Here is a 28,000-nt window from a genome sequence, read left to right on the forward strand (position 1 = left end):
GAACCTTTATCAAAAAGGTCCCATTTGAAGGGTTCCATCAAGAACCCTTTTAAAACCCTTTATTCAGGAAAGGGGTTTTAAAGGGTTCTCTGGATCAAAATGGTTCTTACTGGAACCATTAGTGTTACCAAGAACCCTTGCAGAAGCAAATGGTTCCAGGTAGAACCTCAGCCCTTGTAGAAGAACCCTTTTGGAACCCTTATTTCTCAGAGTGGGTTACCCTAACCCTAAGAGTGTAGATAGATAGATAGATAGATAGATAGATAGATAGATAGATAGATAGATAGATAGATAGATAGATAGATAGATAGATAGATAGATAGATAGATAGATAGATAGATAGATAGATAGATAGATAGATAGATAGATAGATAGATAGATAGATAGATAGATAGATAGATAGATAGATAGAGAGACAGACAGATTTTCTCCCATGATATTGTGCTGACTGAGATGTGTACACTGTAATTGCTGATTGCCGCCTGCATTATCCTTGACCTCTGCAGCTCGTTCTTACGTTGCTTCCTATAAGACATTCCTAAGCGTAAACACGGTTAAATAACTCATCCTTTAGACGTACCTTTGGACCGTCAAAGTCCCTGCAAGAGGAGGGAGGAGGAAAGGTTGAAGCAACTGGAGATAACAGCCGAGCTGGGACAGGTGAGCTCCTGTGGAAAGGACGAGCAGGTGAGTTTGATTTCCAGCACTCTAAGCTTCTGTGTAGAATGTCACATGTTGATATATTTATTTAATGTACAGAGTAAAACAAATGGTCAATATCAAAGTGTTCAAATGATGTAATGTTACGACGGAGCAATGTTTCTTTAATGAGGGACGGTGATGCACCAAAGATTAACATAAACATGACTATGTTGGGAAATGATGAACTTGAATAAATATTTCAGGGTTTTCTGTTTTTTTTTTCTAATCCTGGCAATTTTTTCCATATAATTGAAAAACAATAATTTCCCTTTAGTGTTTTAAAAACACACATATATATATATATATATATATATATATCTTACTGATTAAAAATTGTCACAAAATGGCTGGTGCACAAAACTTTATTTTATACCTTCATACTTGTTATCACGTTTCCATAAATATATGACTGAATTGGGGGTAAATGTGAGTGAATTACAGTTAAAAAAATCTAACACCATCTGTCTAAGCCTCTTTTATTAGTATTTCTTTTTTAGTAACTGTCTTTGTTTTCATGGTGAAGTAATGTTGACTAAAACTACTTAATGTGTAACTTATTTGACAAGTCTTATACTATGCAGAAATCCAGCAGGTTAAATTGTTTTTGTGATCTTTTGATAGAGATTTGTCATATGCTCTTGAAATTACATCATGTTGATACCGTCAATACTTTTCATTTATTCAGTCAATTAAATCGGCCCAAATACATGCTGTATGCTCTACTACCATCATATACGTCCTTTAAGACCTTCTGATATGAAAATAACATTTTAAGAAGCGGATTAGAGTGACATTCCTTACTTTGGAATTCAAAGTCCAAGCTGTCTTTCTAAAAGAGAGCCATCACCACAGTCAGCTGTGGCTGCTATTAAACATTAACTGCTCCTGCAGTGCTGACATGGAAGATTAACTTCTGTCATTTGGAGCCATCGGCACTTCTACGTGGCTTCTTTAAGTCTAGACCTCTCTGCATTCCCATGAATACGTTTAGAGGGAAACACCAGTGACAGGAAAACGGCGAGACAGAGGACAAACTGATGATTGACGGTTAGAAATCAATCCAATAACTGTCGCAGCTTCTTTGATGCAGGGTTTCATTACAGAAATTGTGAACAATCGTATGTCTGTCTTTTGTTGTGTGTGTTTGGCACAGCTCAAATCAACTACATAAATATTGATGTTGCCAATAATGTCAAACATGTCATTTGTGACTTCTCTGTGTATACAGTAATAACATTCTCCTCCTTGTAAAGACATGGCTGGGCATAAGCAAAAGGTGATTTGTCTGACCAAGAGGTCAGGTCAGACATTTGGCTTCTATCTGAGGATGGAGCATAATGAGGACGGTCACCTGGTACGCTGTCTGGAAATGGGAGGTCCAGCTGAACTGGCCGGCATGAAAGATGGAGACCGGATTATCAGAGTGAATGGAAAATTTACTGATGAACTCTCCCATTCAGAAGTGAGTAGTGCAATAACGCGTGGAATAACCTTTGACAAGCGTCTTTCCCGTGACACTCCTTTGTTTTCCGTGCAACAGGTGGTGGAACTAGTGAGAAACAGTGGAGCATCAGTTACATTCCACATCATAAATGAGGCCTCGTACAAGCAAGCCAAAGAACAGGGAGTGAAGTTCTCCTTACCAAGTGCAACACGTGCCAATGATGAAGCCAAAGACGCTCCAAAACCCAAACTATGCTACTTGGTCAAGTCCACCTCTGGTTTTGGGTTTGCTCTTCGCTCGGTAAAAGGTGAGTTCAGGGGCAACTGGTCAGAGAATCTGCAGATAAAATGACAAAATACCTAGTTAGATTTGCTGAATTTGTTCAAAGAACACATCGTACAAGGGTTATGATCCTGATTTATTGATTGCAGATTAACTCCAGTTTTACAGATGAGATAAATGACACAAGAACAACTTGTGGAAAGTGGGAAAAAAAAAAGTTGAATCCACTTCTAGGGTTAGTCTGACTCCATTATGTCCTTAAATTTGTGGACAAGTACCTGCAAGAAATTACCTGCAGAGCACATGGATCAGTTTTTATTACAGAAAACTTCCGTGTGAAACCTTTTGTTGTTGATGGTGTTATTATTCTGTCCTGCTTGGTCTTCATGAACAGAAACATTATTTGAATGCTGCATCCTTCACACCTGGAAACTGTGAAGCAATTGAGCAGCAGATTCAACTTTTACTTCACTTTTCATCTTTTTGTGTTTCAGCCACACTCTAACCTGTGTGCAGCCATCTTTACTGGCCCAACGCTGCTGTTTGATTAACAAATCAGAGAACGAATGTTGCCTAGTGACACGCGATCTAAATACCGCTGTACGGAGAAACACAGACAGAGGCATGTGGAGCTGATTGGCTTAATTATCATCATGTCAACTCATTTGACGATGGTTTGAATGTAACCAACATTTGCTTACAAGCGAAGCAATACATTTTCTATAATAAAAACAAACCTGAAGGATCCAGGTAAAACCACAAAAAAGATAAAAATGTCTCAAAAAATATAACAACATCAGTCAAAAAGTGTAGAGACCAATTTAAATGGTTTGTTTTCAAACAGAAATTGTCTTTTTTTATTTAACACTTGGTTCAAAGATGACCCATAATGCAACTCAACTGTCAAAGCTTTGGTCAGAAATGATTGTTATGAAGCTTTTTGGAGCATACTTTTGACATGCGGTCCAATGAACAAGTCAAATTAAGTCACTTTAGATATCAGACATCACGTCAGGTTTGCACAGTTTACCAGTGAGCCCCGATAGCGCTCACTAACTCATTGGCTGCCAATTGGCGTCAATTCAAACCCAACCGTTCATTGCTAATGACGTCTGATGAAAGAGAGAGAGTCCACTCTTTCTTTTGATAGTTTTGGTGTTTGCGTAGTCTTAGAACACACTGTTTTGTGGGTCTTGGAAAATCAGTCAAAATGCTGAAAATGGCTGGCAACCAATGAGTTAATGCATACAATCAGAGCCGTTGCTTTCTGGTTTAGTTGCCTTTAATTCAGAGTTGAATCAGGAAATAAATGAACCTGATCACCAATGAATGTGCTTAATTATGGCTTACATCTCAATTGTAAAGTCTCATTTTTTCAGCTTAATTAAAGATGCTCCGAGTAGTACTATGGCATGGCAGAAGATAATTTAAACCTCAGTCTTACCTGACGGAGCTGTATGTTGAGTCTTTGTGTAACCTCCTCAGGTGAACCCGGTTTGTTCATGGTAGAGGTGATACCAGGAGGTGTGGCAGACACAGCCTGGGTCAAAAACGACGACCGCGTGTTGGAAGTCAACGGCGAGAACATAGAAGACTGCCCACACGACGAAGTTGTGGAAAAGGTCAAGATGGCAGGCAGCAGCCTCATGCTCCTTTTGGTGAATGAGGACACGTACAGGTACTATCATAACAGGTCTAGGAAGATCGTAGCGTGCTTAGCCACAACCAGGTACCTCCCTCTGGAGCCACGCATCATCTCCATGACCAAAGGACCTGATGGATATGGATTCCTGCTCAGAGTAGAGGAGGAACACACAGGCAAGTCCAATATCTATATGTTGATTCAAACAAAACTGTTATTTCTATTGGCATCTGCATTCTAAGAGGAGATGGTGCTTGTTCATTACCATACAGGACACATCATCAGGAAAATAGATGATGGCAGCCCAGCAGAAAGAGCAGGCCTGAAGGAAATGGACAAAGTGGTGGCAGTGGGAGATCAGGAAGTTGAGAGCTGCAGCCATGAGCAGGTGGTGGACGGGATCAAGCTGAGTGGCAATAAATGCTGCCTCCTGGTGGTGGACAAACATACAGATCATATGTATAAGCAGGTGAGTAAGGATTCCATTGTCAAACTTGGTATAAATTACATCCTGCAGACCAACATGACGTCTCATGTCCTTGGCAGGGGAAAGTGTCTCCTTTCATTTTCTGGAAAGAAACAAAGGATTTAACTTCACCACCCAGTTACAAAGAGGTCATCAGTTCACCTGCTGCTTACCTACCGCTCACGTTGGTTCCAGAAAACAAAGAGCAACTTAAGCCCAAACTCTGTAAAATGAAGAAAACCACAGCCGGATATGGTTTCCGCCTCAACGGAATCGAAGGGATGTGTGGACAGTATATCAAAGAGGTGAGACTTTAAGGGAATTAACATTGATATTTGATCATTACAAATTGAAGAGTTAAGAAAAACCCACTTTGCTTCAGGTGGTGAAGGATGGAGCAGCTGACAGGGCAGGCCTCGTGGACGAGGACATTGTGGTGGAGGTGAACGGGGTGAACGTGGAACAGAGTAGCCATGAAGAGGTGGTAGAACTTATCCGCGACAGCGGCGACTCTTTGGAGATGCTGGTGGCCGCGACGGACGTCTACGACGAGCTCAAAGCTGAAGGAGTGACCATCACGCGCAAGCTGCTCGGGGAAACATCTTACGTTCAAGTTCACAATGCAGAGAGCAGCAAGGAGGCGAGACATCACGAGGAGACCATACCTGAAACCTCAACTGAACAAGCGAGAGAGAGAGTGAGTGTGCTGCTGTTTTTTTTTTTTTGAAATTTCACTACAGTTGGGATTGGCGTTTGGTTGTTATTTGTGGTTTTGGGTGAAATATGACAACATTGTAGACAGACATAGGTAAATTCTACTCCGTTATCTAATAATAGCATGTTAACAATAGACTATACATAAAAAAATAAGATTATATTGAATAGACACAAAGGTGTGATGCTGCTGGTTGTAAAAAATTATTTGAATGGAAGTCTATGGGAAAATGAATTTCCAGTCGATTTACAAAGTGTATAAACCTTTCCTGAGGTCAATGGTCTTAATCACTCGTTTGGGGTCTTCTTTAATAACACATGATGTCAATTTCTAAAATGATGCTTCTATTTGGAGGACAATAGACAATATAGCACAGTATGAGTGGACACCAGTGTGAGATCATCCAATTGGTGTCAGATGATGACATTTGGCCAAAGTGTGATCTTGGGAAATGCTTTTAGGTTGAACTAATAGTGATTTGTCTCAAATTTTTTCTTGTTTTTTTTAGGTCTCATCAGTGTCATCCCATTCATCTGAGGACAGCATCGATGAGAAATTCTAAAAACTCACATTCTCCAATTTGCCAATTCAACAATGATCAAATGTGCTTATTTTTGTGTGTGAAATCAGCTCCGTGAGCTTCACTTCTTACAATTAATAGACAATGGGGGAAACAACAGAACCCGAACAATCAAGATTCAAGATTCACTGTCACCTGAATGCACTGCAACTTTGAATAGAACCGTCATATCAGCTGTTTACCCAAAAACAGTAGATATGCAATTATGTTTTATCTTTCCTAGATCTGAGATTACCAGTTAGCAAAATAAAAACAGTAAATGTGGCTTTTCCTTTTGTTAATAAAGTGCTGCCTTTATTAAATGATCTCAAAATGAAACTTTGTTGTTCCCATTTCTCAAAGGAAAATGAGTAACAATTAATACCAGTGCAGACCAAATAACACATAATACCACTTCGAATAAATGTACTGCTTTTGTTCCAAATTGACATATTTATAGAAAATTACAGTTAAATCAGGACATTTTTGTTATAACCTAATCCACCTCATTGTGAGTGAAGCAAGGATGTGCTGCGCAGAAGTACAACTCCAGTGTTCAGACAGACTGAAATAAAAGGAACATTTTGAGCCAAAGAATGAGAAGAGCAGAGAGACACGGAGAGAGCATTTGCAATTGGAAGCAAAATAAAATTCCTATTAGGCTGTTCTGAAAATGTTTTTTAATGGGAGGTGAGGACACTTTCAAAGCTGATCCTTAATGTGCTCCAGCAGTTCACCCTCACTCATATCCAACAATCAGCCATTCCTGATTCAGGAATAGTCAGTCCAGATTATTATGTCATATATATATATATAAAAAAATCTGATATCCCTAATTTCCAGACTAAAGGTCGCCCTGTGGGCCAAGAGTCATTAAAGAGAAAGGAGCCGATCAGAGGGCCATGTGTTTCTCTGGTGCCTGCTTGTGGGCAAGATAAAGAAAAAGGATGCTGGACAAGGCGCTGACCAAGAAGATGACATCGAACCAGCGGTGGTAGAAGTTGAACTGCAGCTCACCCAGAACCTCAGTCACGATGGAGCGATACTCCAGTGGCATGCTCATGCGCATCAGCAGCACAGACGACACAAAATACATCCCCTGTTAGAGTCAGACACAGGGGGAAAAAGGGTTGACTTGTGAGTGAGCTGCTCTCTCTCTCACACACACTGTTATAAGACACTTATGACGCAAACACACTCACCATTATCTGAGCAAGGACAAGCACGATGACATTGGAAGACTTGCTGCTTGATATTGCACAGAAGAACTAAAAAAAAAAAAAAAAAAGAAAGTTTAAAAGACATGCACATTGAATATCTCAGAGTGATACTTTTTTTTTTTTTTTTACTTCTGCGAATGTTAAAGAAATTTGAAGAAAATTGTACCTTGGTGAGTGTGATGAGTAATCCACGTATGGATGTAACGATGATTATACCAACCAGGATGAAAGAGATGTGTTGGGACCAAAACTTCACCTGTGCCAGGGAGAAAGAGAGCCAAATACAACGGAGAAGCACAATACAGTTACAGTTTTCATTAAATTCAATACCATGCTCTTATTTTAAGAATTCAATCAAATCATTTGTATTCATGTTCAAAATGTTAGAAATGGCCTTATTTTTTAAGGAAAATCACTTTTTTTCAATGAGTATAACATTAAATAATTCATTGTATACATTGTTAATGTGGTAAACGACTATTCTAGCTGCAAACGTCTGGTTTTTAATGGTGTAAAAGTACAGTGTATAGAGGCCCATTTTCAGTGTTCTAATGGTACATTGTGTTTGCTAATCGAGTTACAAGGCTATTGGATGATGTTAGCACAGCTGAAAACAGTTTTGCTGGTTCTTTGACGAAAGGGCAAAATTATTATTTTGAATAAAAATCATTATTTCTAAATCTTGTCAATGTCTTGACTATATTTTCTCTTCATTTTGCAGCTCTTTTGATGAATAAAAGTGTGACTTTTAATGGAAAACACAAACAAATTGTATAGGTGACCCCAAACTTTTGAACGGTAGTGTATAAAGACGTGACTAGGTTCACGTGTACAGAGGTTATAATGGGTCGGCTCTTATCTTTACAGGAGTCACGCTGTATGAAGCGTGACTCTGCTTCTGCAGGTGTGTGCGTGTGTGCGTGCATGAATGTCTTACATCAAACTGGATGCCCAAGTAATTCACTGTGATTTCGATTCCCCTCGTCACTGGATCCGTTTTTCCAACTCGGTCGAACACAATGTTTATAGTAGCCTAAGAGAGACGGGGTTGAGATTTTCAAAACAAATCATTTTTCCAACTGCATCTTAGAAAGAAATCACACCACACTTATGTAACTCTGGTAAGTGAGAGTATTTATGTTTGTTTGGTGAGTGTGAGAGATTTACACAAAGCCAAAAAGCAAGTTTTGTGGTTCTCACCATGAAGATTTTCCAAACACAGTAAATGGAGAAGAAGTAGCCAAGGAAGTTGAAGTATTTCCCCTGGAATGTTTTCGAGTACTCGATTCGCTCCTAGATAAAAGATAAGAAGGGAGGTTGTAAAAAAAATAAAAAATCAATCATTGACCATGCGTGTGCACATAAAGTCATTAAAGTGGGTGCAGTGCGCACATAGATATATTTGTGTTTGTGGCTCTCGGAAATTGGTTTATCAATGAGATCAGGTGACTGAATGGAGTGACAACCACTGATATAAAACTGATATTCTTATCCCAAGAATCTTAACCACTATAATAAAACTCTATCGCATAATTATGAAGAATATGCAGCTATGATTAACTCACTGAAAACTCCCTAGATCCTGGAAGAGAACAATGAAGCGTATAGTGAAGAAAATATTATACTCAAAGTGTTATGATGGACATAAAAACTATTATGATAATATTATATAATATGTCACAGAGACTCAGGAATAATGTTTATATAACAAACTGAACTCACCAACAACAACAGTACAGACAAAATATTTGCATTAAAAAAAATATTTTGCAGACTGCAAATCATGTTTATGTTTTGAAATCATGTTTTGGCATGTGGCGCCACCTACCGCCATCTACCAATCACCGCAGTCAGTAGAGTCTCAGCTGCCGAGCAACCACAGGTTGCCAGTTAAGTCAGAAAACGAAACCTAAAAGACCTCGGTATTTTGAATTTGAATGTAGTAACCGTTTTTGGCCACATTCTTACATATGGCACCTTTAATAAGTGTACATATTAGAGCTGAAACGATGAATCAATTATTAATCGATTACTAAATTAATCGTCATCTATTTTGATAACCGCTTAATCGGTTTGAAGCTTTTTTCATGATTAAAACAAGATTTCTGATTGTTTTAGCTTTTAAATGTGAATATTTTCTTCGTTTCTTTGCTTCGCATAACAAAGAAATCATTAAAACTGAATCGTTTTGGTTTGTGGACAAAACAAGACATTGGAGAACATCGTCATTTCCAGGTTTGACAAACACTGATAAATTTTTTTTTTTTTTTTTAAACATTTTCTGAAATTTCATGGACCAAATGATTATTTGAGAAAATAATCGACAGATTAATCGATTATGAAAATAATCATTAGTTGCAGCTCTAGCACACATCAATTTTGTCCCCTTCACTAAATCCAACGTGATCCAGTTATTCCCTTTGGCAGATAGATCACACTATACTGCTGAGAAGAAAACACCTCATCATAGCTTACCTTGGTAGCTTGTAAGTCCACAGTCTCTAGAAACAGTTGTCTACTGAGCTCTTCCAGAGCATCAACTTCCTGTTGGATGAAAGAGAGGTCTGGAGAAGAGGTGGTCAAGGCTCACATCAACAAATACATACTCATCAGGTTAAAACAACGGCATTCAATTCAGTACTCATATCAAAGGATACTTTCACTGCTTGTTTGAGTGGAGGTAACACTCTTGATCATGCCCCAAAACCCTGTTTGTTTGTTCTGGTCTTCTCCGCGTTGGTACATCTGCCTACGCGTCATAGCAATTCTACAAACACACAGAGCTTTTAATTCAATTAAGTGGTCAAGTCATTTATCTCCTTTTATGAAACGTGGTCGTTTTTTTTTGGCTCACCGTTTCTTTTTGCTGACAATCATGTCCATCGTTTGGAGCAGTCGTCTCTCCAGAGCGAGGATGTCACTGGCTGTAACATTTCTGTGCACATAAAATCAGGAGCGTCAACGCAACCATCGGCTGAGTAAACAGAGATAGAACTGAGCAGGAGAATGTCAAAATAACAATAACAATATTGCAGTTCTGCACAAAGACAACTGACAAACACCACTACTTTTTCAGAGGTTCTGCACTTCTTATTTTACAGTTCAGTGCTTGTGGATTGAAATGTTAACCCCTCGCTCCAGTCCCCAACAACACCGCTGAGCAAAATGTATTATTCTGCCTTTCCTCGTGAATGGATGGCAATAATTATGAAGTACAAAAGTATGAACCCAAAGCCATAAAGGCGAAATAGTGAGCATACCATTTTATCATGTATGACCTTAGGAAAGAGTCTATAATACTTGTCACAATCTTAGGGCTTTCAGACGGACACGGCTCTGGTTCCATTCTGGAGTCTGAGAACCTTGGTGCTTTCTGGCAAACCAGCCCTCGTTCACACCAATTTCAATTTAGTGAGAGGAACCAAAGTGGGAGGATGTTAACACAGTAACAGCAGAATAATGGCAGATCACATGGAGCATCTGTGGGCTTTCATCCTGTTGTTACAGACATTTGTCTTCATCCAACAGTCCAGCATGCACTAGCTGTTGATGGCGAGAAGATATACAAGTGGAATGTGAATGGTATGTGAATGTAGGCTGATACTGTACGTTATATTATGGCAGGCAATTAAAGCAGACAATTAACACATTAACATAAATTTAATGGATCTATTAACTTGACAGGCAATCCTAGAAACCATCACACGGTTCGCATGGAAGAACCAGGTATTTCTTGGTTCCCGCAAGAACCAACTTTTCTGGTTCCAAAAATTTTATGAAATGCGCCGGCCGGTTCAAATTGAGTTCAGGAACCAGAACTGGCATGGAGCCCTGCCGGTGTGAAAGCCCTATCAGTGCTGTGTTAAGAATGTAGACATTTAGTGCAGCACAAAACCACCAGTGAACATCATAACATGATGGTTGTGTGGGATGTGGACAAAATTCACACAGCTGTATGTTACACAACATTATCACGCCGGTCACACAACATAATCACGTGTCACACAGACGCCGGTAATGTTGGAGAAAATGCACTGCTGAACTTACCTGAGGAAATAGGACATGTACGTGTATGGACAGTTAACAGCACCAAACCCAGACAGCAGAGCCATGAGCGTGACTCCAATCACACCAACACGGCTGATAAGCTGCTCGATGGACAGGATGCCTGAATAAAAAAAAGCAACTTCACTCCCATTGCAACGGTCCTCATTAAAAACTCTTGTGTTATAAGAAATTAGCAGTGTTTGGAAAGTCATTAAATCTTAGAAAAAAAGTCACTTAAATGGAAATATGTGTTTTGAAGCTAAAAGTAATCAATCTGTTGGACGTCAGTAATTAAATGGAAATAGTGGGTGACGTTACTAGTTGCCAAAATTAAATGTGTTAAAGGAAATAAGACATTTTCACAAGCACAGTATTTCAAATATACATGGCATATCAATGTCCAGAAAGGAGGAGGCAACATTACCATGTTTTGGGCTGAGGATGGGAAATGGGTCGCCCAACTTCCAAAAGAAATACATGAAGGTAAACCACACCATGCAGGCAAAAAGAAGCCTCTGTCTCTGCACTACACAGACACACAGAAGACAGTTCACGATGATGACGTGTAAAATAAAATCTTTGAAACAGCATTTTACTTTTTGAAAACAATATTTCACTTTCAATCGTTAAAACCAACAGTACTTACGCAGGCGTATATTGCTGACAACAAAGTACCCGATGTAGAAAGGCACCACAAAGATTAGAACCAGTAGAATCACATAGAGGTTAAGTTTCCAGTGGAAATACCTGGAACTGTGGAAAGTACATGAAGTGTCAAGTTCTCCATCGAACATTTGCAGCAATAAAACCAACAGGAAATGAACTTACCTACTACTTAAGGCACCGAGGATCTCAAAGATGATGAGTTCAAACATGGTACATGAGAAAGCAAAGGTGACTGAGAAAACCACTTGAACAACATACTGTCGCACCTGTCGACAAACACATGAACATAATGGTCAAGGCTTTTTATTTATTTGTACACCAGTGTTCTCTTCATCTGCCCAAACTGTTATTAGCAGATAAATCATTTTAATTACACTGTACCTCATAGTCTTTGAAGAGTTGCCGCATAAAGAACAACCAGCCAAATCCAAAGAACAACACCTGTCAGGGATTAAATAGAAAATATATAGAGGTTTCACCAAGTAGGCAAGTTTGGGTAAACTGAATCACCACACTGAACTACAGCTAAAGCATTAGCTCTTATGAAACCTCAAAATTTAAATTACGAATTGACTACACTCATTTAATGACAGTAAGTAACACCATCTTTAATCAATATTGTAAACGTATTGTTAAAAAATAAATAAATAAATAAATAAATAAAGGTTGTGTTAAATCAAAGGGGCATCGCATTAAATATTGATTTAATTTTACTGCACTTTGGCTCAAGTTAACTTATGAATAAAATATAACAGGATGTTCTCAAGTTGACACAGCAGGGGAAAAGGATAGCAGCAATGTGTAATGAGAGAAGAATAGAAACTAGAAAATTCCGCCGGCGTAATTTCGATGGTGCCTGCAGCTTCCGGCATGTCGAGTTATGTTAGACTTTACTTCCTGTTTCGGGTGTTGCACTTCCTGTAGGGAGGTCACCTTTTCTAGACATGTTCAAAACGGATCCCTGGTCGCATATATCCTCTTTCGTGCACATCGGTCAATGTACAGCAAAGTTAGTGGTCACTTGCTGTTTAAAATGGCCGACTTCCTGTTGGGTCAAGGGCGTGTCCCTAAACATGTTTAGGACGGGTCCCTTGTCTTACATATGATGTTTCGTGCAGATCGGTCAATGTATGGCAACGTTACATTTAACTTCCTGTTCCGTGCGTTCCATTTCCTGTTGTGAGGTCACCTTCTGCAGACATGTTCAGGACGGGTCTCTGGTCTCACATATAAAGTTTGAGGTCTCTACGTTAAAGTATGACGACACTGTGAGGTTCTAAAGTGGACTGGGTCCTGATCATGTTGTTGACCATTTCTCATGTATGTGTATGTGGAAATGGTTGCACAGTTTTTGGGGATTTTTGTCGCCATGGTTACTCGAAACACTTAGAAAAGTCATAGCACACCTTTCCCGATCAAACCGCACATTTTGATATAGGATATGTGGGCTTTTGTCCAAAACTGTGGGAGGAGTTGAGTGTCAAAGTTTGTGGTGGAGAAGTACATTTAGATAGTTGGAGACTGACAAGCTCCCCCTAGCCCCTCCCCCTCCTCCTCCTCCTTACCTCACGCACACACGCACCTGTGTCTCTGTGGAAAACCTCAGACAACCGAGAAAACAGGCCCTTTTAAAGTTGCCATATCTCATGAACGGTAGATGATAGAGCTAAAATTCTTGGTTTGTGAGCGTCACAAGACTCTGAGCAGCGTTCACATGTAATGTTGTGAGAAAGGGGTGAGAATTGACCGAGTAATGACAGTTTTAAAATGTCCTGAACTTGACTTTTCAAAAAGTCAAAATCTAAATTTTTAACATGGCAGTCAATGGGGACTTTTACCGGAACTCTCTGCGCAATTAGGTGATTTGAAGAAAAACCGCAAGTCGTATGAAAATAAAAACAACACACAGGGTTAGACAACAACCATAGCAACATTTTGATGTAAAAAATGTCTGTTTAAGTTGGAAATTGTGGGCAGGGTTGGAGTTTGTTTGGAGATTTTAAGTGAATAATGTTCTACTTCTCACTACAGTGTACACTCTAGCTACCGCCCACGCACGCAATACACACCCATTATAAAAATTAAAAACTTAAATTTTTTTTGCGAAACTTAAACTGCGATTGTGGAAAAACCGTAATATGTATCGAAACCTTGACTTAGGTGATAAAAGTCCCAAGTCTTGTGACCCGTTTAAAGTTAAAATCACGTTTCTACGTGAAAGTATGACGACACTGTGAGGCTCCAAAGCGGGCTTGGTTTTGTCGACTTGTCCCGTCCGTTTCCCATTCATGTCTATGTGGAACTCGTTAAGGGTTTTTCGCGATTTTTGTCGCCATGGTTACACGAAACCCTTATAAAAGTCATAGCACACGATTCCCGATCAAACCGCACGTTTTGATATAACTTGTGTCAGGGTTTTCTCAAAGCTGCGCGACGAGTTACGCGGCAAACTTTTGGCGGAAGAGGAATATCTAAGAAGAATAAACGCGTAGGATTATAAGAGATGCTTGCTCCGCAATGCATTTAGGCCTGAACTCTAGTTCTACTAGAGTTGAGGCCCTAAATGCATTGCGGTGCAGGCACCTAACTAGAAAATTCCGCCGGCGTAATTTCGATGGTGCCTGCAGCTTCCGGCATGTGTCGTCGCGTGCAGGACCTTTGCTGGTAAATATGTGGGCAGTTAAAATGGGCCGACATCCTGTTGGGTCAAGGGCGTGTCCCTAAACATGTTCAGGACGGGTCCCTTGTCTCAAATATGATGTTTCGTGCAGATCGGCCAATGTATGGCAAAGTTACATTTAACTTCCTGTTCCGTGCGTTCCATTTCCTGTTGTGAGGTCACCTTCTGCAGACATGTTCAGGACGGGTCTCTGGTCTCACATATAAAGTTTGAGGTCTCTACGTTAAAGTATGACCCCACTGCGAGGTTCTAAAGTGGACTGGGTTCTGATCATGTTGTTGACCGTTTCCCATGTATGTGTATGTGGAAATGATTGCACAGTTTCTGGGGATTTTTGTTGCCATGGTTACTCGAAACACTTAGAAAAGTCATAGCACACCTTTCCCGATCAAACCGCACATTTTGATATAGGATGTGTGGGGTTTTTCCCAAAACTGTGGGAGGAGTTGAGTGTCAAAGTTTGTGGTGGAGAAGTACATTTAGATAGTTGGAGACTGACAAGCCCCCCCTAGCCCCTCCCCCTCCTCCCCCTCCTCCTTACCTCACGCACACACGCACCTGTGTCTCTGTCGAAAACCTCAGACAACAGCGAAATCAGCACCGATTAAAGTTGTCATATCTCATGAACGGAAAATGATAGAGCTAAAATTCTTGGTTTGTGAGCGTCACAAGGCTCTGAGCAGCGTCCACATTCAATTTCGTAAGAAACGGGTGAGAATTGACCGAGTAATGACAGTTTTAAAATGTCCTGAACTTGACTTTTCAAAAAGTCCAAATCCAAATTTTTAACATGGCAGTCAATGGGGACGTTGACCGGAACTCTCTGCGCAATTAGGTGATTTGAAGAAAAAACGCAAGTCGTATGAAAATAAAAACAACACACAGGGTTAGCCAACAACCATAGCAACATTTTGATGTAAAAATGTCTGTTTAAGTTGGAAATTGTGGGCAGGAGAGGATTTTGTTTGGAGATTTTAAGTCAATAATGTTCTACTTCTCACTACAGTGTACACTCTAGCTACCGCCCACGCACGCAATACACACCCATTATAAAATTTAAAAACGTACATTTTTTTTGCTAAACTTAAACTGCGATTGTGGAAAAACCGTAATATGTATCGAAACCGTGACTTAGGTGATAAAAGTCCCAAGTCTCGTGACCCGTTTAAAGTTAAAATCACGTTTCTACGTGAAAGTATGACGACACTGTTAGGCTCCAAAGCGGGCTTGGTTTTGTCGACTTGTTCCGTCCGTTTCCCATTCATGTCTATGTGGAACTCGTTAAGGGTTTTTCGCAATTTTTGTCGCCATGGTAACGCGAAACCCTTATAAAAGTCATAGCACACGATTCCCGATCAAACCGCACGTTTTGATATAACTTGTGTCAGGGTTTTCTCAAAGCTGCGGGACAAGTTACGCGGCAAACTTTTGGCGGAAGAGGAATATCAAGAAGAAAAAACACGAAGGATTATAAGAGATGCTTGCTCCGCAATGCATTTAGGCCTGAACTCTAGTTCTACTAGAGTTCAGGCCCTAAATGCATTGCGGTGCAGGCACCTAATAAGAACTTAAACATAATGTAGGCATACAATTGCAGTAGAGATACTATAAATATATTGTTATATATCAACATAAAATAACACATAACATAGGGCCAGACAGTGCGTATAAATGCGCGCACACACACACGCACGCACACGCACACACACGCACACACACATATATATATCGATTTTCTTAAAGGATCCTCAATGAAAACCTACATGGTAAATGTAGCATTTTCTCCTGAATTTAGCAATGCCAATAGATCCAACCAACAGTTTGTTTCACAGACTAATAATGTGATAGAAGCCTTTTTGACAAAGTCACAGCAGCTGCACAGATGTTATTTAAAACATCAAGAGTCTGACAAACCCAATAGATTATTTGCAACAATGTTTTTACCACTATAGCGTGTGTAGATATGTCAATAGTGACACGTTGTCTAAAAAAGACACTGACACAGTGAGGACGGTCAAATTAAACACATTCTGCAAATAGAACAAACGTGTACACACACATCTACACACATACAAGCGAAGACAAGTCAACATTACCTGTGAGGTGACCATGATAACTGAGTCCACCAGGAACGACATAATGTCTGTCGGAAGATTTCAGCTTTTTGTCCGTCAAAAAGTCACTGTACGGGTAAAACCGGGTCGGTGACACGTTTACTTCATGTCGATGTAAAAATACAATCAGATATGACAAGTCTTTGGTACATTTGAAGACGAAAATTAGGCCATTTTTGAGGCATTTGTTGATAAGCTGTCAGCGGTCGACCATGGAGGTACGTCACTGATAAGGGTCCGACCACACACTTCCGTTCCGTTGCGAAACTGTGACGTCTAAATCATTTCATTATTTAATATGTTCATTTAATTTGACGACAATTAAAAACACATCTATACAATAATGTTTTAATCGTGAAACAGGGTTTTGCGTCTTTGTTTGACACAGTGACTAAAAGAACGTTTGCAGAGTCGTTGCATTTACCCTGATAATCTGCAGAGGTCGCCAAAACACTACTAGTACAACCCACTTGTAATTGTTTCATCTATATAATTCAGCCTGCGAACTTTAGCAACACTACCTGACCCTCAAAGCAATGTGCACGTTGTGACACTAGGCGGCGCTTTCAGTCCATAACTTGAAGCTTTGCCTGCATTCAAAGCTCCATTCACTCACTGAATCCAGGGAAGAGAAGTTAGGAGCGACCACCGGGCTGGTGTTCATTGAGCTGGTGGTGCTCAGAGCAGAGAGCACTCAGATGAGTAAAAAATATTTTTTTATGGGAGAGCGACATGTTTCAGAAGAACGGTGGATCATGAGGATGGACACGGGCATGATGGTGCATAAGTAGAACATGTCCAACTGCTGGCTTTTAACATTTTAACACAAAAATAGAGGTGAGTGTTCCATCATTAGTGTATTATGACACAGGGGAAGAGTTCAATTATGACAGATAATTTACTTTAACTGCAGATGATCTAATTGTATACATGTTTTAATTGTACTGGAGTTAGTTTTGTGACTGGGGTGAATTCACTCTATGGAATACACCAATCACCGTGATAAAAACTGTTATTTTTAATGGTGTGTTGATTAATAAGGTAATTCAGGTAATTACTTTCAGTTTCTTATTCACTTTTATTAAAGTTCTGTTTTCATAGAATATTTTACCAGTGGAGAGAAACCAAACAAATTTCAAATTGCATCAAATGAGATCTTCAACATATATTAAGTTGGAATTAAATTGGAATTAACCATAGTGGTGACAACATTATCAGTGTTTTGGCTGAGGATGTTACACACTAAAGCTTTAACTAGAATTTGGGAAACACATTTATATGAAGCAGTTATTTCAGACACTTTCATAATTTCAGCATTCTTTCATCATTATTCTGTAGTAAAGCTGAATCGTAACATGTGTAAAATACAAGCAAGTCTAAGTTGCGCTGATTGATTCTCTTCTTCAGAGCACCACCCTTCCATCCCTGTTAAATGAGCATTGAGGAAGATGATGATGATCCAGGCTCCCTGTAGGAAAGGTCTGCAGGTGTGTTTACTCCTGCTGCTGCTGGGGAAACTGCAGGGTGTGTATTACTAAACAGAGAAAATCAAGAAAAACATCACACTGATACATAATAGTTATACCAAATGTGGTATTTTTCATGTACAGTATGCAATTGACCTTAGGGTGGATGTATCAGGCAGGGTAACAGCACCGCAGCATCTGGAAGCTCCAGTGGAGAAGCCTTTCACTCTGACCTGCAGCGTTTCACGGGATCGAGGTGAAACCCTGACGCAGGTGCGTTGGCTGGATGTGCAGAACCAGACCCTGCTGAGCTACCAACCCGGTCTCAGAGACAGCGTGAGTGGACAGCAGCACGTGGAGCTGGCCACTTCCCCAAAGGACTCCTCGGCTATCACCATCCGCAGAGTAGGCTTCCGCGATGAGGGCTGCTACACCTGCATCTTTGACATGCATCCTTCTGGCTCAAAGCAGGGTCAGACCTGCCTCACTGTTACATGTGAGTAAAGCCATTAATGACAAATGGAGGAAAAAACATACACACGTAAAATGTACAGAAATTTAAAATGATTGTTAGACGGTGAAGTTATTGTTTTGCTACTGGTTTGTTGTTGTTGTTGTAATGAAAAAGCAAATACTGCGTTATTAGCACAGCTCCAGATACATTTCAGAAGATAAGTCTTTTTATTTGTGCTACATCACATATGTCAAACACAAGGCCCAGGGAACAGATGTGGCCCGCCACGTCATTTTATGTGGCCCGTGAGTGATTCATTGGTCTTAAAAATCTGTGTTAAAATAGGTCTATGCTGCTTAAAGGCGTGCGTTGACCATAAACTACATTTCCCATAATTCATGGCTATTTCGTTTCCCGCACATTGACGGCATCACCATCGCGGACCAAATAAGAAATAAATACAGAAAGTTATTTAGCAACATGTTGCGGTGTAGTTTTACATTATATTTGGTTATATTTAGTTATATTTATTCTGTATGACAGTTACATCTGGCCCTTCGAGGGTAACCATTATGCTGATGTGGCCCTCAGTGAAAATGAGTTTGACACCCCTGTGCTACATGTTTAGAAATTGAAATGAGGTAGAACCGTGTAGTTTTGAAGTGACTTTTCATAACTGAAATTTACTTTAAAATGATGGAATTAATTTTCCATTTTTTCCTCCCTTGTTAGTATTTGGATTAACCTGCGTGGAATCTCTGGATACTCACCTTTTGCCCCTGCCCATTAAAACGAAACAAAACCAATTCTCCACTTGTTTGTACTCTGGAGTCAGTTACTCCACCCTGCAGTATCAATCTGCTGTGGGGATTTAGCGAGAGATGATATGTGAATACGGACGCCCCTAACCACTCCTAACCTCTGAACACAAGTTGAAGAGCCTGCTGAAGCTCAGCCAGTCATGTTAATAAAGATCTGGAGCAGAGGGAGAAGCAGGGAGGGCTCAGTCTAACCAGAAACAGCTGGTGCAGATTCCAGACCGGTTTTTGTTTTGGGTGCTTCATATTTTCTGAACATTAACTTTGTTCCTTTTTCTCACCCTCTCTGTCTTCATGTTCCCTCTCCTCCATCCGTCATTCTCCCACTGGACGGTGGCTCTTTAATCGTTCCCAGCACAAGTCACTAGTGAGAGCAACAAAACAGCCGTGAGTGGCAAGAAGGTGTCCCTGTCGTGCTCCTACGGTTTGCCCGAGAAGGTGCAGCAGGTCGTATGGAGATACGCTCCTGCACATGGAGACTCCGCAGACGTGGCTTCCTTTGCGAAGCGCAGTGACCCCATGATTGAGCCTCCATACCAGGGAAGGGTCTGGCTCAGTGCCTCCCTCTCTGACAGCCAGCTCACCATCCAGCCTGTCACTATCCAGGACGAAGGCTGCTACACCTGCATGTACAACACTCATACTGAAAGACCAAAGAGCGCCAGAGTTTGCCTCTCCACCTATGGTAAATACATACTTTCCCCACACACAGCTATGTTATTGGTGAAGATTTGATGGTACAAATAATATTTGGAAATTTAATCTCGGTGTAAAACCTGACCTTTGAGGAGAAGGTCATGAGCAATATGCCTGCCGTAAAGCCGAGTCAAAATAGATTATCCCAACTTTTTCAATATTGTCTTAAAACAAGGTTCACACGCTTCTACATTGAAAGTGTTATTAGTTTCTGTTTGTGCGTTTATCCTTACTTAGACAAACAGACTGTATGTCTGCTGCTTTTGTTTCAAAAAAGCACACATTTTATATTGTTGTATGTACTTGGGTGGTTGAGAGTTCGCAGACAGGCTCCTGTGGAAGAAATAACAGAGCAGACTTAGGCAAGAATGTTGATCTTTCCTTCCTTCAGATAGTAGCTGCAGAATGTTTTCACGATACAACAGCAAAGCTCAGCTTTCGGGGTGATTTGTTAACACAAACACAGAGCAGTGTGTCCGTGTGAAGAATGGCCCATTGGACAGAACGATGGAGGCAGGGAGCGAGGTCTTGCTGCATGACTGTGTCAGTGTTTACGGCACACAGTGATTTTCTCTGTGCTTTGTCTCGGCTTCTTTTTTGCTCATTCGCTCTCCCACTTTTCTCCCGCTCCCTTTACCTCATAGTTATCTCAACCAACAGACGTGCTTTTGTTTCAAGTCCAACTGTCAGTACAGTAGGTGTTTCTTACATTGAAGCTCAATTAGCATTCATGTGGGTTGTTTTCTTTTTTTTCTTTTTTTTTACTGTAAATGTCTTCTACGCTCATACACAGTCTTTAAAAACAGGATTTCACAGTCTCAGTCAACAAAAATAGGATCGGGAAGATTTATCTCTACAAATAATAGAGCTAGAGACACAAACTTAACCTTCTTTTAATCAGAACTGAGTGATGTTTCATTCTTAAAGAAATTGTAAATGAACCTTTTTCATTAATGGAAAATGTCATTCTTTAATCTAAATCTTTCACATATGTGAATCCACCTATCAGAACAGGGCTGTGACAGACATGTTCATTAGGACACCAGGGAACTAGGTTAACTTGGAGAAATAGGGTATAATAATATTATTATATATAGGGTTATAGGGTTATATATATATATATATATATATATATATATATATATATATATATATATACATATATATATACATATATATATACATATATATATATATGCCTCCTTTAGTAAGTTAGTGTTAAGATACAAAAAAGGGCTACATGAAGAAATTTAGCAACCTAAAGTTAATGCTATAATTAATTTGTAATTTGTGGAGCACTGTGGGTTGGATTGTTTTCAGAATTTTTACCCAATCTTATATCGGATCAGATTTTGGGAAGACGAAAGAGCGAGGGCCAAATATATGAAACTAAACGTGCTCTTGCCAACAAAAATGTGTTGTGTTCCAGTGTACCACATTCCTCGATCAGTCCAGAGAACAGAACATTGAAAACAGCCTCAGATTTACTTATGGATCTTATGTGTGCAGGAGTTCACATACCGTAACTGAGCCAGAGATTTTTCCCACGTCATTTTGCACAAAGACACTTTTAAGCTTTACAAACTCAAACGGGAGTACAAGATTAACTTAGTCCGGTTTGTAAATCAAAATAATGTTTAATACGGCCAAAAATGCTTTTCTTTTTTTTTTGCTCAACAAAATCAAATCAAGAAAGAAGAATATATTGATGACTGCACAGGGCTTTGTGCTGTGTGTAATTGTACTTTTAGTTATAGTGCTTGTTGTGTCTTTCCAACAGTGCTGCCCAAACCACAGGTGAGCTATAAGACCACTTCTGCCGGTGTGATTGAGGCCAACTGCACCTCAGTATCACGCCCTCCGGCTGAGATTGTGTGGAACGCGGAGAGAGATAACCGCACAATGGGCCCCCCTGTGACCACACAGCTCCCACAGAGCGACGGGACCACCCTGGTCATCAGTACATTGACCGTCCAGTCAGGGCTGCTAAAAGACGTGTCTGTCAAATGCTTGGTGCACCACAAAGGACTAGAGTCACCGATCGCTGTATCCATGAACACTAAGAGTAAGTTGAACCTACTGTGCAGGTATGATATTATTAGAAGTCCGGTGTGTAAAACTTAGGTGAGAATATTTTTATTTGGCAGAAATTGAAAATTCTGCTCATCTAAGTGTATAATCACCTAATTGTATGAATTGTTTTTCCCATACCCCAAAAATTTGCCTTTTATATTTACTAGTGCAGTGCCCGTATAGGAAGTACAGTATGTATTCCTATAGTGGGAGCTGAGGAAGATTTTTCAGTTATGGTAATGCATGATAAGGAACGTAAATGCTAACATAATACAAACACTATGCAACCTCATTAGGCACAACATAGCTAGCTGTTTTGTGACTGTCAGCCATGCCGAGCTACTTCAATGCTAATCGAAAATCAAAAAAATTGCATTGTGCCTTGTGGCATGCGGTTGCACAGTGTTTGTATTATGTTAGCCCTGTGCTAATGCTAATCGTAGCCTCACTAGCTTACCTTTGGAAACAGGGTCGCCAAGTTAGCCGCAAAGTAGTAGCATGCTAATGCAAAATAAATGGACACCGACCTCGTCGTTTCAGTACAACACCATGTTCTGCGGTGAACCGTGAGAAAATGTCTCACCCACCGTGAGGACAGCCTCTTCACTCTCACCTCCCCACTCAAAACAGCGCAGCTGCTGCTGATGAGCCACTGCCTGCCTGGTGTAGTGTGATAAATCAGTGAAAATTAAAATTCCTCCAAAAAATTTGAAAATCAAGGATGCACACCATCGGGCCATGCTCAACCCATATCCAAAGTCTTAGGTCTGTTTTTTTACAGTTGCACAATAGACAAATTAAACGTCTTTTGAGTTTTTGATGCTAATTGAAGGCTACATGGGTTCTCCAGTGAGGGATATTCAGCTGCAACATGCAACTTCACCAATTAATATTACAGACTAAATTTTACATACTGTACCTTTAACTTCCAGCCTTACAAGATGCCTACATTAAGCCAAACAATAAAAGCACAAGGTGTCTTTGGCTGACAGCGAAGGTCCTCATACACTGTTATCCATCCATCCATCTTCTACCGCTTTATCCTCCACATGAGGACCGTGGGGGCACTGTGCAAATCTCATCTGACATAGGGTGATAGAGTGTCATACACAATTATAAATATCAGATTATGTACATTTTAGTATGCGTTTACCTTTTCTTTGTTTCATACATTGGCTGCAAAATATTTGCAGCTGCAACTGAACTCTCTCTGTCTTTTCTCCTAACAGTTGGGACAGCTCTCACCATCCTGATCTCAGTCACCACAGTAGCAGCTCTGTTGGTCATGTCCCTCTGCTTCTGCCTGTGGAAGTGTTTTTTGCGCAAAGAAGGTGAGTGTGTGATGCTACAGCATCAGGTATTGACATAGTCCCACACACACTTGATTGGATATGTCCCCACACAATTTTTTACCATGCAGAAAGAGATGTGTTGAAGTCAGCAGAAGTTTGAGGCAGTGTCAATAGAGCAGTACAGCATACACAGTAATAGTAGTCATTTTTTTTTAGCTCATTCCCTATTGTTATGTTTGGCAACTAACTGTCCAAGTGAAATAGAAACATCACAAAGATGAATGAATGTCTTTCATGTTGTGTTTATGATTTCTTTCCAGAGGAGTGAATTTTCAAAAGAGGAGCCACAGCTCCGAGCCAACGTTGCAGAACGGTTTCCTTGCATTATCGTCATCATCATCATCATCATTACACATTGAAGATGTCCTGACACGCCTCTGATAGTGTGTCCTACACAATCCTATTTATGAGCACCAACTGTTGGACTTTCAACTCTGCACCTGACTCTTACGTAATCTCCAGGCTGTCCTCATGTAGACAAATGACAAATTAAAGGGCAGTATCTTTGCTGTTACTGCTGTTATTCTATGTCTTTGGTGTCTGTCATTTAACTGGTTCTTAAGGATAAGCTGTGTGACATTCTGTATTTGTCCTATTCATCTAATATAGAAAAAGACCAAAAACACAGCAATGGGCCATATGAACACACGCCCATCAGTAAATGTCTAATCGTAGCAGTAGCGGAGAAAAAAATGTACATGCAGCAGGACGGGATATAACGAGAGAAAGTCACGTTGTTCTTATTCTCACAAGTTGGTCGTTCAATAATTATTAACAATAACAAAGAAAAAGAAAAAATCTTTGAATAAAATTTGTCCACACTGTTTTTTTTTTTTGAGCCAGCTAGAAAGCAGTTATATGTTACATGAAGAAAGAAGAATTTGGTGATCTTGGCCCATGAGAAGTCTATAACAAATGCCTTAAACATGGATGTTTTGCAAAGATAAGGCAGAGACTGGTGTTGTAGAGAGTCACAAACACACACACAATTTAAATCAATTTTCTGCAATAAAATGCAGTTTTTAATTAGACTTAATTAGTTTGTTAGATACTGGTTATGATGAGAAGACTTATTGTTAAGTTGGAACTGTATTTCAGGAGGAGTTTAGTCGTAGTGATGGTGGGACACCTAAGTTGGACAGGTTGAGGAATAGAGGCTAAGTACAATAATCTCCCTCCAAGGCAAAAGATGCCTCATTCATATTTCCGACAGCCCTCTACTATTTGCTTGCCTAGAACTGGCTCTGTTAATGTACCACGATGTACCAGGTACTGGGGTTTTGTTTCATGGTCATTAATTAGACAATATTCTGCTCCCACAAATACTCACATGCTCAGCAATTGTGTTAATCCCTGGCTGAATATACAGTATCGTACTTGCCAGAAAATACAGATTTTAAAACTGCTGTTTATGTAACACTTGTAAAAAAAAGAAAAAAAGAACCATGCACAGCTGTATGAAATGATAAAGCTTTTTGTAATGAAGACGCCATGTACAGCTTTAATGTCCTGTTTTGTTTTGTTTTTAAGATATGTGTCTCAGTTCAATCTGCTGTGAGCTCTGTTTCCTTTTGACTGACTTCCTGTCAGTTGCTGTAGCATTCTCCTCCCTCCTCTCTACATTACCTGATTGTGGATTGAGGACACTCTCTTACACCTGGTGCATTTTCATGCCCAGGGCCCACATTGTGTAGGTGGCAGATGCACTTGCATCACATACTTTGGACCATATGCTATAGGGCCCTTAAACTGATTTAAAATGCAAACATGGCTGCCTGACTGAAATAGTATTAAATGCCATGACTTAAAGTCACACTTCATTGGAAATCAAATTACCACTATACTTGTGTGTAGGTTTGAATACACAGAATGTGAAAAATGTGGTGAAATTCAGACATTTTTGGATTGACAAGGAAATAATTTGTAGTTAATGGATGGTACTAGAAAGACATGGGATGGAGATCGACATGCTTTTGGTCTGTTACATCATAGGTCAACCGGAAAATGCTATAATATTGACGAGTAGGAACAGGGCATATCGCCACCTAGCGTTAGTGGAGGCAGACACATTTAATTCAATACAGATTCCCAGCTAGTGCTTGTACAGTGATACAAGGACAGCATCCAATCAAACAGCATTGTTGACCTACAACCACAGGTCTAGGTCGAACTTCACGAGCATCTTTGTGGATGTTCTGGCTCCTGATTAGATAAAGTGGTGTTCTCAGTTAGTGCCAGATCCCTGAAACTGAGACTGTGGTCAGTGACAACGTACATCAACTGACAGCATCTTTAGCCTTAGTGCTTTAATGTGTCATTTTGTTTGTCAGAAGGAACATCCTCGAACATAGAATAGCATAGGTATGTGTATCTCATTTTCCTGGATGTTCAGGTGTGTGTGCACATGAACAGATAGCTTGAATCGATTCTCTGGAGAAGAAATGCTGAAACCTTTTTGGTGCCTCTGAAAGGAATGCATCATGAAGTGGGTGAGTTCCTCTGTGTGTGTGTGTGCCCTATGTGTGCTCTGGTGGAGCAGCTTGAAAAGACAGTTGGCAAAACACATCTTTAGAACATATTTTTCACACTTTTATGTCATTTTGGAGTAAAGATGCACCTATACATGCCTGAAATATGATGCTCCTGTGGTGTGTCATGTATAAATCCATTTAAAAAAAAAAAATTCTCTGCTGCTGGTGAAGAATGAAATGGAGAACTCCTGCCGGCCGACAAGTTTTTATTTTCATTGCAAAATGTCTATCTTCATAGGAGTGATCCTTGCTGGAGCTAGACCCTGAGCAAAGTGAGCCCTCCACATTTATACCTGAGCATTATACCTTTTGCATTCCTCCAATAGACAAAGTCTGCTGTAGATATCGGGGAGCCGACTTCCTGCAAATGTTGCAGGAAGGTGTCAGTTCAGGTTAGACACAATACACAATATACATTATACCCTATACACAAAGGACCTGGTATTCTGTCTTCGGCAGGTATAGGGTGATGGGCAATTTTAGCTCTGAGACAGAGAAATTGAATTTACCATTACAGTAGATAGATGTTCAGGAATTCAAGAAGATTATAAAAAAATATATATTTTGCATGTTCTTTTAGTGGCATATGTTTAGCCACAGCCACATATAGTTAACATTCTGAGATTATTTAGTTGAATAAAAGTCAAGCAAGGCCACTGATTATCAATTTATCGTCAGCAGACATCAATCACCAGAAAACAAAATGGGGAAAAATAAAGGAATGAATCAAACTACTTGCATTACTTTGTTACGACTTGGCCTGACTGTGGACATGAGTTATGAGCAGTTCAACAGATGAAATCTTCAGAAAAGTTTAAAAAGTAAAAAAAAAAAAACACATTTGGAGCAGAATCAAACTTCTTTCCTGTACATTTAACAATTTCATGACCAATTTGATTTATGTCAGTACCGACAGGTGACACCATGGACTATTGTGGATAAGAAGTTAAGACAATGTAACCATCGACAAACACAAACATATTATCAGCAGCGGTGACTGAAACCCCACACAGAGGTTTTCACACTGTTCACATGACAGACAGATGAAGAGTGTGGAGGCATGCGTTTTTGAGCCTGGGGTCAGGCAGAGAGTGTGTGTGGGTGCAGTCTGCAGCAGTACCGCTTAAAAATAATTGGTCACATAGTGCAGAGAAGCCAGATGTTTGTCCCAGTCTGTGGTAAATAAACACTGACTTATTGGACAGAAGACAGTTTGAATTTGTGTTTGGGAATGGAGGTTATTTTCGGGAACAGCTTTACCTTATTGTTGAGGTGGTACTGCTGTCTTTAAATACAGAATTTAATTAAATTAAAGTAGGTTTAGGTGCAGTTTTAGGGGTCTGTTTTCGGACACTTGAGAGGACTGTAGTCGTTCTTTTCTACCATGTTTACGTGTATGTTTTAAATCAGTTTTAGTCAAACTAATACTAGGGTAAAAGTCCTAAATGTTTTTCTAACCACCACCACGCTTCTCATTTCCCATTTAACGTTCACATACAAAATCACAACACGGAATACTTGTCCCTCATACACACACAGACTCATCCAACTCTGAAATACACAAGCTCAATTAGACATTTATTTTTTAGGGGAATGGAAAACAAGTTTGAACATTTTCATTTTAACATGTCACACACATGCACACATCGTGTTCTCTCATAACCCCCGACTTTGCACTTCCTCAGATGTTTGAGTCCTTATTACATCTCAGTGTGTGGCAGTGTTCCACAGTCTTCCAACCTAAAATCCTTCTGATAAACGAGCAGGAGTTGGCTTTGCTGCCAAGTATTCTATCTGAAATCTGATGTGTTTTATTTAGTCTAACAGTATAACCTCACACAACTGTTATCTTATGAACACACCAGAACAGAGGGTACCAACACAGAAGTGAAGTGCAAAGAACTCTGTGTGTGCAACATGTGTGGTTTTTTTGTTGTTTTTTTTGGGCCGCAGGGTCCACCAAACCCCGTCTGGTTTAGGATGGAAAAAGTCTTTGAAAAATCAGCATCTGGCACACAGGTGCAGGAAACCAGAAAACTTTTGTGTTTTCAGGAATCCAATACAAAGCTGAGC

At 39.9% G+C, this 28,000-nt stretch overlaps 3 protein-coding genes across 3 annotated transcripts; 2 read left to right on the top strand and 1 right to left on the bottom strand.

Moving 5' to 3' along the window:
• Positions 1-1,957: 1,957 nt before the first annotated feature.
• On the top strand, positions 1,958-5,813 carry pdzk1 (PDZ domain containing 1; the record flags this gene model as incomplete). The annotated part of the gene is made up of 7 exons (XM_083908404.1): positions 1,958-2,164; positions 2,243-2,453; positions 3,914-4,246; positions 4,343-4,539; positions 4,617-4,841; positions 4,919-5,233; positions 5,760-5,813. The coding sequence occupies 7 exons, from the start codon at positions 1,958-1,960 to the stop codon at positions 5,811-5,813; spliced, it is 1,542 nt and encodes a 513-aa protein (XP_083764530.1).
• A 752-nt stretch (positions 5,814-6,565) lies between these two features.
• LOC310943337 (Golgi pH regulator) lies at positions 6,566-16,717 on the bottom strand. The gene is made up of 14 exons (XM_083908882.1): positions 16,520-16,717; positions 12,125-12,184; positions 11,906-12,009; positions 11,724-11,830; positions 11,502-11,603; positions 11,078-11,198; positions 9,885-9,965; positions 9,688-9,797; positions 9,506-9,594; positions 8,231-8,323; positions 7,968-8,063; positions 7,197-7,286; positions 7,013-7,078; positions 6,566-6,909 (listed from the first exon to the last, which is right to left on the bottom strand). Exons 1-14 carry the CDS (start codon positions 16,559-16,561, stop codon positions 6,703-6,705), a joined length of 1,368 nt encoding a protein of 455 aa, XP_083765008.1. The 5' UTR covers positions 16,562-16,717; the 3' UTR covers positions 6,566-6,702.
• A 531-nt stretch (positions 16,718-17,248) lies between these two features.
• On the top strand, positions 17,249-23,786 carry LOC310943365 (OX-2 membrane glycoprotein). Its single transcript, XM_083908914.1, has 7 exons — positions 17,249-17,374; positions 17,945-18,061; positions 18,179-18,499; positions 19,631-19,960; positions 21,752-22,036; positions 23,274-23,375; positions 23,657-23,786. The coding sequence occupies exons 2-7, from the start codon at positions 17,986-17,988 to the stop codon at positions 23,662-23,664; spliced, it is 1,122 nt and encodes a 373-aa protein (XP_083765040.1). The 5' UTR covers positions 17,249-17,374; positions 17,945-17,985; the 3' UTR covers positions 23,665-23,786.
• Positions 23,787-28,000: the final 4,214 nt, after the last annotated feature.

The sequence above is a fragment of the Microchirus variegatus genome (assembly GCF_963457635.1).
Source record: "Microchirus variegatus genome assembly, chromosome: 22".
NCBI lineage: Eukaryota > Metazoa > Chordata > Actinopteri > Pleuronectiformes > Soleidae > Microchirus > Microchirus variegatus.

Bases quoted from the DNA above. Each gene is read 5' to 3' on its own strand.
- LOC310943337 (XM_083908882.1), bottom strand. From the start codon at position 16,561: ATGTCGTTCCTGGTGGACTCAGTTATCATGGTCACCTCACAG. The intron at 12,185-16,519 runs GTAATGTTGACT...AATCCCTGACAG, and splicing joins TTATCATGGTCACCTCACAG to GTGTTGTTCTTTGGATTTGG. The intron at 7,079-7,196 runs GTACAATTTTCT...TTTTTTTTTTAG, and splicing joins TACTCATCACACTCACCAAG to TTCTTCTGTGCAATATCAAG.
- LOC310943365 (XM_083908914.1), top strand. From the start codon at position 17,986: ATGATGATGATCCAGGCTCCCTGTAGGAAAGGTCTGCAGGTGTGTTTA. The intron at 19,961-21,751 runs GTAAATACATAC...TCTTTCCAACAG, and splicing joins AGTTTGCCTCTCCACCTATG to TGCTGCCCAAACCACAGGTG. The intron at 22,037-23,273 runs GTAAGTTGAACC...TTCTCCTAACAG, and splicing joins TGTATCCATGAACACTAAGA to TTGGGACAGCTCTCACCATC.